The 11,000-nt window shown below is 48.9% G+C and overlaps 2 protein-coding genes across 5 annotated transcripts; one reads left to right on the top strand and one right to left on the bottom strand.

Annotated features, from left to right (window-relative positions):
• Window positions 1-665: 665 nt before the first annotated feature.
• LOC119227853 (cytochrome c oxidase assembly factor 8) lies at window positions 666-4,081 on the bottom strand. Its single transcript, XM_037487022.2, has 5 exons — window positions 3,785-4,081; window positions 2,475-2,672; window positions 1,695-1,758; window positions 1,226-1,316; window positions 666-804 (listed from the first exon to the last, which is right to left on the bottom strand). Exons 1-5 carry the CDS (start codon window positions 3,923-3,925, stop codon window positions 693-695), a joined length of 606 nt encoding a protein of 201 aa, XP_037342919.1. The 5' UTR covers window positions 3,926-4,081; the 3' UTR covers window positions 666-692.
• Window positions 2,989-11,000, top strand: bag5 (BCL2 associated athanogene 5). Of its 4 annotated transcripts, none has more exons than XM_037487003.2 (3): window positions 2,989-3,144; window positions 8,213-9,103; window positions 9,750-11,000. In XM_037487003.2, exons 2-3 carry the CDS (start codon window positions 8,247-8,249, stop codon window positions 10,288-10,290), a joined length of 1,398 nt encoding a protein of 465 aa, XP_037342900.2. In that variant the 5' UTR covers window positions 2,989-3,144; window positions 8,213-8,246; the 3' UTR covers window positions 10,291-11,000. The 4 variants fall into 4 exon arrangements, with proteins under 4 accessions (XP_037342900.2, XP_037342899.2, XP_037342898.2 ...); XM_037487002.2 differs by lacking the exon at window positions 2,989-3,144 and adding an exon at window positions 4,288-4,888; XM_037487001.2 differs by lacking the exon at window positions 2,989-3,144 and adding an exon at window positions 4,909-5,496.

Here is an 11,000-nt window from a genome sequence, read left to right as displayed (position 1 = left end):
TCCCCCCCCGGTGATGATGTCATCCCTCTCCGGTTAAAGGGGAAGCTGCGGTGCTATTGAGCTGCCAGATTTATTTTGATGCATTCGTTCCACAGTAAGCACGTATAGTTACGCTCAAGAATTGCTATGATTCCCAACCATTTTAAACATATAATATAGTGTATGAACTTACATCTGCAGACACTGAATCATATTTTATGAGCTGGGGTTTTGTAATAAAAAAAGATCCTAAAATGTACAGTAACTATAGTTGTCAGCTCAACACAGTGGGACAGAAAATATATTCTACACACAAACAAATGTGATATATGTCAGCTTTTGTACCATAATTTGCCTCAACAGATCTACAAGAAAAGTTGATATGAACCAAGGTGTCCAATAACAAAGTAAATGGAGGAAATCTTTCTGATTTATAGCGAGAGTGATGCATTGGTTTAATTCATATTCATGCGGATTAGAAACTCCTCGAAAGCAATATGGAGGCTGAAGAAATCAAAGGAGCAGCTCTTAACATATCTCAGTACCGGAAGGCGGGTTTCCTTGAATGAAGTACACATCAGAAATAGAGAAGAGATTTAAATCTTCCATCAGATACGAGAGGAGGGTTTCGAATTCTTGGAAGTGAGCAATAAAATAAATCAGTACACAACAAAGCACAATGGAGATATGACTGCGGGTGAATAATTTATTAGTTATGAGCTGGAAGGAGGTCTGTTGTATCTTTCAATAACTGTTGTCCACATCTGCTTCAGGGCCACGCGGGCCATGAGCAAGGTGATGGTGAAGTTACGTCGGTACCATTCCCTGAACACCAGGAAGGGGGGAGGATCAGAGGAAGTGGGCTCAGGTTAAACCAGTATGACTTTACAAATGTGAAATACAGTTTTAATGAAACACGTTTAGCTTATTTTACTGCTGTGGATTTCTATATTATAGGAGGGGAGACAAGAAAGAGAAAAAAAACAAAAAGAGGGAAAGAATGGAAAGGCCAAGAGGGAGGTGGGGAAGAAAAGAGGAAGAAGAAAGGAGACAGTAAACGGTAAAAAGGTGAGGAAGGACAGGATGATGGGGGAGGGGGGATAAGGAGGAGACAAGACAGACGTTATTGGGTGAGGGAGCAAGGAAGGGTGGAGAGGAAGGAGAGGAAGATGAAGGAGAGGAGGGAGACACAAAGCATTTTAAAGATTTTGATTTAAAGCCCAGCGGCATCATGGGAGAAACTCACCGGTTATAATCTCCGTGTCGTATTCGGTTTGTATCCAGGAAGCGTTTGTAAAACACGGCCATTTCCTCACTGCTCAGGGACCGCCGGCGTCCTGGGGGGGGGGGGGGGGAAACACGATGGGACAACTTTGTTTTCCCATTAGGACTCATTTACTTCTTCAATCTCCAGATTTTCCATAAATAAACATTATTTAATGTGTATTTGACAGGGTGAGAGAAAAGTGAAGAGGGAGCATGGGAAAGAAGGGGGGGGGGGGGGGGTCAGGGAAGAGGAAACGGTATGAAGGAAGGAAGGAAGGAAGATTAGACGAAGAAGGGACGGAGGGAAATGAATAAGACAGAAGAAGGAAAAAAGAAGGAAGGACGGAGGAAAGGAGACGGGACATCATGAATTCCTCCTCTTCCTCAGAGGCTGTAGGTGGATCCATGTGTAACATCTAACATACATGTGTAGAAGAGCTCGTCCTCACCTTCCTCGTCACGCATTGTCAAGCCTTTTCTGTTCAGTTGTGAAAAGATAAACTCTTCTTTTTCCTGCAGGAAGTAAAAATATGTAAAGATTAGATTAGATATAGATGACATCACAATGGCAATCTTCTTTGTTTGCCTTTTTCTCATTCAGAGTTCATTAGAATTGTTTAATCAATGCATAGCACATCATGATTGAATATATATTATGTTGTTGCTGCTGCTGAGGCAGATTGCCCAGAAACCTCATTATACAAAAGTACACTTTATACACAAACCAAAACATTCGAAAAGTCACATATTTTTTATTCCAAGAAAATATAAATACTTACAATTTTTTTAACATCTTTGCTGTTAAATAGTATCAAATAATTTAAGAACTCATTGAACTCCTTGTTAGTTTTTTTTTTTGAAGAAAGATGAATAAAGTCTCCTTATTTATCTGAAACTAACAGCAACCTTGTGTTGTGCGGTGCTGCTCTCTGCTGGTGGAATTAAGAACTGCTGTAAGAGCTCAGCATGCAGCGAAGCACTAACGGTGATCAGCGACAACGTGATACTATGACCTCCATTGAGAGGTCAAAGGTCAAGAAGGACCAAGAAAAAGTACAAAGTATAATGGCGAGGAAGGAAGGAAGGTAGAAAAGTAAGAAAACAGGAGGGCCTCGGGGAAGGTGATGAGACGGAAGGAGGTGACGAGAACACTTTGAAGGTCTTTAACTCGTCCCTTAACATTAAATGCATCACTCGTGTGCCGATGTCACGCTGCCCTCCAGGGCTACCTGGCTGAAGCTGATGTTCTGCTTGGTCCAGAAGTCGTGGTTCCAGTCCTCGGTCTCCTGCCTCAGGTGTCTCAGGCGTCTCTCCAGCTCCGACTCGTTCTCGGGAACGTGGTAAACGATGGGCCGGATGTTGGAGAGAGGGTTCGGTGGTCCGATCCAGTCGTGTGTGGTGCTGGGTGCTGGTCTGAATGGAGATCTCTGCATAGAGAGAACAGCTGATCAAAGGCTATGCTACTTTATCTGCTACATTATTTACTGTATCTGCTGGTGGGAAATTTAAGGTTTTAAATGACAAAATAAGAGTAAAGCCAAATAAGAGGAAAAAGGGCAGTTAAAAACAATTCTTCTACTGAAATAAATATAGTTTTGTTTATGTTAGTAAACTAAAATTGTATTATTTCTAATAATTTCACTGGAAAAATAAATATTGGCCTATAATTTAACCACTAATACCACTTCACTACAAATGTTAAGTTGGCTTTTAGCATTGGAGGGTGAAAGCAGGCAGCGCCTCTGCAGGAAACAACGTAGTAGAACAAGAATAAACATTGGAAACAGAAACGAGGGCCACGTTGCTCAAACCAACCAGCTGAGCGACAGGAACCAGCTTATCAGTTCTACCCAGACTGCAGCAGAGGAGCAGAAGACACCATCCAGAGGCCCAAACCAGGTACACACTGCACTGGCACCACGGGTCACCAGTCAGCTGACTACTAACCCAATTTACTAAATGGTTGCGGTAAGATATACATTGTTTGATCCAAGGGTACAGGTGTTGATAGATGTACTCTACTGAAGTATATGACAGTGGTGGAGTAGATGCATATTTGTGTATTTTATGGTTCTTTATGGATCTTCTCGTCCACTCCATCTTAGAGACCTATAGCACTTTTTTACCTCTCTACATTCATTTAACACTTAAGCTATTAGTTTTAAATCATATATTATGATGTACAGATTAAAAACACCCAGGAGCAGCTTTAACACTTCGAACATTAAAACGATGAACATGTTCATGCGCAAACTTTTTACTGCACAATAAGTACTTTTACTTTGGATGTTTTTTTGTAGTATTTTTACGTGGTGGCATATTTGCTTTCCCTCACATATGTTAGTACCACCAGCAGCATCAGCTACTGTAATAACACGATCACCGGAGACCACGGAACCACGGCAACCACCCCAGCAACCGTATCATAGCAACGCTTAACGTGCCGGTGACGCAGTTACTTCCTGTAAGCCCATTACTCAACGCGGTGAAGCCTCCCGCAGGAGTTAACTTAACTTAGATGGTGGATCACTGTACGAACCTTGGTTTTTTCATCCCGCTCGGTTGCCAGTTCGGAGCTGCACTGCCGCGTTTTCAGTGCCGTCAGGCTGCGTGGAGCCCGGAGGGTGAACGCACCGAACGCCCCCCGCGCCAGGAGGCCCGCTGCCGCCGTGGCCGCCATATTTTGAATTGACGGAACGCTACCCGGTGTTTCACCGGGACGCTACGGGGCAGGGACTCCCGGTGTTGAGGGTAATCCTCCTTCTTAGGAGTTCGTGTTGGTGTCCTTCTGCGAGCAGGACACAGCCGTCTGGTCACGTGAATCTCAGAAGAAAAAAGTGGCGCTTAAAAACATTATCGGCACAGCCCCGGTTTGAGCGACTCGGGCGGGGTTTCCTTGCTATTCGTTAGTGGTGGAAGAAGTATTTGAGTATTTACTTACGTAAAAGTAAAAACTTCAAAACTAGACTTACTTAAAGTACCAAAAGTCTAAGTTATATATAAAAACCCATGTTTGAATATTTTGTATTATATTACTGTATTATAACTATTATGTATTTATGAGTTCATTTTGTTGCTGCTGAAGATGGGACAGATTCTTTTTTTAGTAGTAGGGTTATTGACCCTACATCAACATCTCATTATAAAATATGAATACACTAAGTGAATCCGAAAACAATCTAATCTGACATTGTACAACGTGAACCAATATTTACGCATTGCTGCTTATCATTTCTTCGGATGAATTCGAAGGGAGCGTCACACCCGCCCTCGCCCTTAAAATCAAACGGCACGACCAAAAGAGAAATGGAGCGCTCTCGAAAATGGACAACCAAAACTTGCACTACGTTAAAAATAGTAAAGTCAAACAACGGTAAAATGGCGTTTATTCTACTTCAACATACATTTATCACAGGATAAATTAACATCACTTGACACCTCCGTATCTTAAGTTAAACAAATGCCGGTAAACCAATTTCTATTTCTCCCCAAAACGAGCGAAGATAAACTCCGCGTTAGTTCCCAGGCGTGAGCCGGAAAGTAACTACTAGAAGGTTGCTAGATAGGCTAATGTTTGAACACAAACAGGGGGAGGTGCGCACTTTTTCGCGACCTTTCAGATGGCTGTACGCTGGCTATGCAGGTAAGGATGAACCCGTTGAAGTGACGAGCCGATGTTTGTGTATTTAGCTCCAACTCCAAAGGAAGCGGGGACTCATCCGGCCCAAGGTGGGGCTGAGTCAGGTGATGTGGCGCTAGCTTAACGCTCAACACAATGGCTTTCACGCAGTGCTGCGCGCGGGGAGCGGCGGCTCGAGCTCCACTTGGTTTAAATCACCCCCAGCTTCAGGGAGATATGTGTTGGAGGAGTACGTAGTGTAATAGCGAGAGTCGGCGGAGGGAAGCCCCTCTTGGGGGGTCAGTGGGAGGGGCGACACTAGCCCGACCGCAGTCAGTCAGTCAGTCAGTCGGTCGGTGCTGAGGCTGACCGGAATCTCTCTCTACGTCTCTATTCATCTCTCTCACTCACCCCCCCCTCCCCTCTTTCTCTTTCCCTCTTTCGCTCTCTCTCTCTCCCTGTCTCTGGTGTTTTCTTTTTGGGGGCCGGGGAGGGCGGAGGGTGGGTGTAAAGGCTGCTTTGGCTTTGGCTCTCCATCTGGGTGCCACTTGGCTCCACGACCCGCCCTGCCGTGGCCGATGGAAACAGACATCCGTTAAAATGTGCGCGAATGTGTTCGGAGTTTTGAAAAGGTGAGACCATATGTCCATGTGTGTAAATGTGTATCCAAACGTATTTGTCGACGGCCCCGCTCGTGTGTGCGGCGAGGATGCATCTGTCCGGAGCGGCTCGGAGGTGTGCTGTGCCGCAGGTGTGTTGGCTGCGCGTGCTGCAGGGGATGCAGATGTTTAAACGTTACCTTCGCGAGCCAGCTGTGCCAGACGGTTTATTTTTCTTCATGTGGTGACATAATGCGCAAAGTCGTGCAGGACCGGTGCATGCAGCCGTGCAGGAGAGGTGCTGGTGCGTTTATATGTATATATATATATATATATATATATATATTTATATATATTTTTTGGGGGGGGGGGGGGGGGGGGGTCGTTGCATGTAGAAGCAGCAGCACCTTGATGCTGTGTGACTCGTGGGAGGGGAGATTGTTACTATGAAACCTGGTCTCCGCTTCAGCACTGCTCCCTTATTTGCGTTTCCTTCTCGTGTCTCCTGGATGGCATTAAAGGACGAGGTGCTCCAGTGGGGGTTTTTCGCTGAGATCATCCTATTAAATGCTCCAGCTCCGGCATGCGTCCGTCCACTGCTCTGCGAATGCTCGGCCCTCTTTGCCCTGTTACATAAAAGTACCGATAACCTCATCCTGTCTATTCCAATAAGTGTCATTGATGCGGCGAACAACAAACCATCACATTTTGGGCTTTGTGTTCACATGCAACCATCGCCTCGTGCGTGCAGGGCGCCTGTCTCGTGATGCACGCTTAGCTTCCCTCGAGCTGCGTTCTGCTGCTAAACCTACAATAGGTTCCTAATCTTAAACTGCTGTATCACAGCGCACCCTGCAGAGGGAGAGGGGCGTCCACCCAACGCTGGTGAAATGTGGAGAAGAATTCACTGTTTCACGAAATCCTTTTTGTGGAATTAATTTGAATCCGGGTGGTTGTTCTTGGCTCCAGCAGACTAGAGGTTTGCATGGTGAACTCTGATGGATTACTGACTGGACGAAGGCCTCGGAGGTCAAGAGGTCAGATCCTGCGTCTAAAGTGACTGATATTCAAAGTTCAACAACATCCAGCTCAAAGTCTACTTCTATAAAGTATCTTCTCCACGCATCCAATCCTGTATACGTTCATTTTCCATTTCATCTTGAAGTTTCGACATGATGTTGTGTCTGAATGCTGTAGTGTTGTGTATAAAATCTCTGCTGAGGGTCAGTGTGGTTCTGATTGGCACGAAGCTTTGGGACCGGATAGCCTGTCGTCAGCTTCAGATGAGTCCTTCAAACAGCAACCGCAGTAAAACTCTGAATTTCAGCAACATTTGGCAGGTGACTCAAAGAGAACCAACAAGAGGCAAAATGACTACAGAAAGGGACACGACACAAAGAGGAAGATGCACAAAACTAGAGAGTCGCAAATCGATAAAAATAAAAAAAACCAACTAGAACGAGACGACACGAAGATGCTAAACAACCACAAACGGCTAAAGGTTGCCTTCAAACAGATGCAAAGCATCTGCAAGTTTACTCAGTGAGAAGAGACTCGACTTCACAGAGATGTCAACGGGAAGATGCTAAATGACAAACCCCAGATTAATGCAAAAGTGCACAATGGTGTTAAAATGACGACACAAAATCAAGATGCAAATTAACTGTAAAGAACTGTCGCACAATGACTAACAAGAGATTAACAGTTTACCAAGAAATGTGAAAGAGCCACAAAGAGACGTCCTCAAGGTTAGGGTTAGACGTCACTCGGTTCATCACGCAGCGATCTGCCACTTCTCCTCCGCGTCAACGAGGCGCCGGAGTCCACGAAGCGTCACACTCCCCCTAATATTTTAGAGTTAAATAAAGTTAATGTTACATTTATTATTATCGCTGCGATTTAACACAAGGTCGTCATGTTGTGATGTTTAAACCGATGACTCTAGTCTGACACGTTTAGGATGACTGACCTGCCGGAAAATGGAAGACACAACACTTCATCCTTTGCTTCTTGATTCTTGCCCTAGTTTATAAGCTTGGTGATATCAGGAGGACTTAGCTGACGCTTTTATCCAAAGCGACTTACATCGCATTATAACCCATGCCTTACATTTTGCCCGCGCGCCACGCTGCTCCATGCGCCACCATCACCAGAGTGTCATCACAGGAGCCACACTTGCTACTGAGTGACACCGTTCAGCCGAGGTCGCCGGGCGGCTCCGTGGCAGCGGCTCTGGCAGCGATCCAGACATTAGTCGGAGGTCTCGTTGCACCAGCGTGGGCTGTGAACGAATCCCCTCCAAACAACGATGTTTACATGCACCAGTTTCTTGCTCTAGTAAGCCGTGTGAAGGTGGCTAATGAACGTTGCCATGGTGATGCCGATTCGCCGCTGTGTTGGACCCGTTGAAAACGTGTAATTTAAGGAACTTTGGACACTCGGCGTTGTTTCAATGTGATATTTGTGCGTATCCAACCAGAGGGGCCTTTTCTTCTGGGTAAACTATGGGCTCTTTGGGCCGAGTCCAGCCGCACGCTGCTTGTAATGTACGGAGTTAATATTCTGAATGCTGTGTCGAAGGAAGGTTTCTAATATCCGCATGTGTTGATCTATTATCCGTTTTAAAGTCTTAATTCGGCATCCAATTCTATATTATACACATCGGGAATAAAGAGCGTTTTAAGCGAACGTATCGGAGGCGCCGCTCTGGTCTTCTGACTTCCTGCTTCCTCCCCCCCGTCTCCTGCAGCCTGTTTGGGAAGCCCTTTGATGGTGGGAAGAGGATGGACCATGGCGGGCCGCAGCAGCATCAGCATCCGACGGAGCAGCAGCAGCCGTATCACCAGCAGCACCCCGCCATGACGCGGCTGTACGAGGTGCACAACGAGGTGACGTCTCTGGGGCCCCAGGTGTGCACCTTCAGCGGCCTGCAGGACGACCGCGACTACAAGCGCCTGGAGCGCGAGCTGACGCGCCTGCTGCTGCAGGTGGACCAGGTGGACACGGAGGGCAAGCCGGAGCTGCAGGGGGCGCGGAAGAGAGCGGCGCAGGAGGTGGAGGGCCTCCTGCGCTACCTGGAGGAGAACGCCACCCACCCGTCCCGCGCCGTCATCGAGGAGGTGAGCAACGAGGCGCGGCAGCTGGTGAACGACCGCGTGGTGGCGCCGCAGCGGACCGGCGGCGCGGCCGAGATCAACGACGAGCTGGTGGACGCCCTGCAGGTGATGGTGCTGCGGCTCACGCAGGTGAAGACGGAGGGGAGGGTGCCGCTGCGCAAGGCGCGCTACCGGGCGCTGACGCGCCTGTGCGCCGTGCAGGACGTGATCGAGGGGCGCACGGAGCAGCAGACGCTCTCGCTGCCGCTGCCGGGGGAGACCCACGAGGCCGTGCACCGCATCAACCAGGTGATGGCCAAGGTGAGCGTGGCGCGCGGCCAGCTGGTGGCGCTGCTCATGGGCCTCAGCGGCAGGGACAGCTGCGCCCACCTGTCGCGCCTCCTGACGGAGATGCAGGCGGAGCTGGACGCGATGGATGTATCCGGCGACGCGGCCATCCGAAACTACAGGAAGCAGGTCGTGGAGGAGATAAACGGGCTGCTGAAGCACCTGGACCTGGAGGGGGAGGGAGAGGACACGCGCAGGTAGGCGTCACTCAAAAGGGGGGTGGGGGGGGGCTAAATGTTGGATTAGAAGACATAGAACTAAACAGACACCCTCTATTCGCTTAAAGTGTGACGCTCGCTGCAGTGCACTCGAGCTGATGATGCGTTCCCAGTAGCTGGGGGGTGGGGGGGGGGGGGGGGGGGGTTTGATTTGACACCGTCCAGAGTGAATAACACTCTCATCCTTTAGAGAAGCTCTCAGAGCAACAACACGCCTACCGGGTGCTCGGCCGCGTGCGAGCACCACTTCACTCACGTGTTTGTCTTTGTGCCGCATGGATTCAATTATGATTAAAAAAAGGTTGTTTAGTAAAGTGTGCACTAGAAATGAACATCTCGAAGGAAAGAAGAGTAGTAAAAAGGAAGTGATTGACTCCTGAGCATCCCATCGATTTATAACCATGCTTCTTGACTCGTGCTTTTATTTTGGTGGGATTCTTTTGTGAGTTTTTTTTCCAACCGTTCATCATGAGGCTGAGTGGCGTCATGAAACCAAGTGTGACTCATATTTAGAATTCTTCATATTGATATCCGCAAGTATCCACATCAGTACAGAGGGTGTGATCATGGGCTCTCAGGTACCATTACTTCAGTCGCACTGATTGAGTCTTTTTTGTTTCTTCAGGTACGACCTGGGTCAGAATAACTCCATCCGGGAGATCGAGGCGGTGCGAGCTCACGTCTCCCACCTGCGAGACGGCGTCCTGCGGCACTGCGTGATGGGCGACCTGAGCTTCCGGCCCAAAGCCGAGCTGCAGGGCCTCCTCTCCCACCTGGACCAAGTGGACACGGCCAAGAACCCGTGCATCCGGGAGGCCCGCCGCCGCGCCGTGGTGGAGGTCCAGGCCATCATCACCTTCCTGGACCTCCGCGAGGCCCTGGCTCGCCGCCAGCCGGGCCCCGGCGAGCACCCGGCGCACCGGGCCGTGTGGCTGGTCCTGGGGAGCCTCTCGGACCTCCAGGCCCAGGCGCTGGGCTTCGACGGCAAGCGGGTCGACAAGAGCTACATCCTGCTGGAGGAGCTGCTGACCAAGCAGCTGCTGGCGCTGGACGCCGTGGACCCGCAGGGCGACGACACCACCAAGATGGCGCGGAAGCAGGCGGTGAAGTTCGCCCAGAACATTCTCAACTACCTGGACATGAAGACGGACGAGTGGGAGTACTGAGGAGGAGCTAATAACCTGTATATAAAAGACCAACTAAACTCTAACTGGTATGCTATCATTCCATGGGCTGTACATACGGACTCTAATCCCCAGAATGCACTGCAGCAGCGCTTTCCTTTCGTCCCTTTTTTGTGGTAGATGTTCTGAGGAGAACAAAGAACTGCTTTTGTGGAACACACAAAGATGGAAGATTTAGTTTCTTCTATAATCTCCCAGGTGTGTGCGATGTGTTGTCTGTCATTGTGTGTGTGTGTGTGTGTGTGGTTGTTGCAGCCTGCAGCCAAAGCACTAAAGTGAGTGGTCCTGTCCTCAGGGCGCTCTGCATATCGATGAAGGGCGATGCGTCGCTCGGTTTGTGGCTGTCGCGTCTGGCCTGATGCCTCGTGGAGGCGACCTAATTAGGGAGAGCCTCGTTGTCCGCGGCAACCGCCCCGCCGTGGGTGGCGGACCGCGCCCACTTACTTTGATTTTTCTTGCCGTTTTGTGCAGATCAAATCAAACGTGGTCCGTTTCTGTTTTAGAAGCAACGTGAAAAGAAGAAAAAAAGAGGAGGCGGAGCTGAAGGCGTGTCCACACAAACAGTCGGACCCCATGAGTCAGCTGACCAGGGAGGAGACGAGAGGACGCTGGAGGAGACGGGGGGGGGGGGGGGGGTGTTTTTTAATTCCTGCTGCTGCTTTTAGTTCCTGCACACCGCTTTGTACCGAGTG

Source organism: Pungitius pungitius, chromosome 14, assembly GCF_949316345.1.
Source record: "Pungitius pungitius chromosome 14, fPunPun2.1, whole genome shotgun sequence".
In the NCBI taxonomy this organism is placed as follows: Eukaryota; Metazoa; Chordata; class Actinopteri; order Perciformes; family Gasterosteidae; genus Pungitius; species Pungitius pungitius.
The sequence above is the reverse complement of the archived record's forward strand: the minus strand, read 5'-3'. Positions and strand labels throughout refer to the sequence as shown.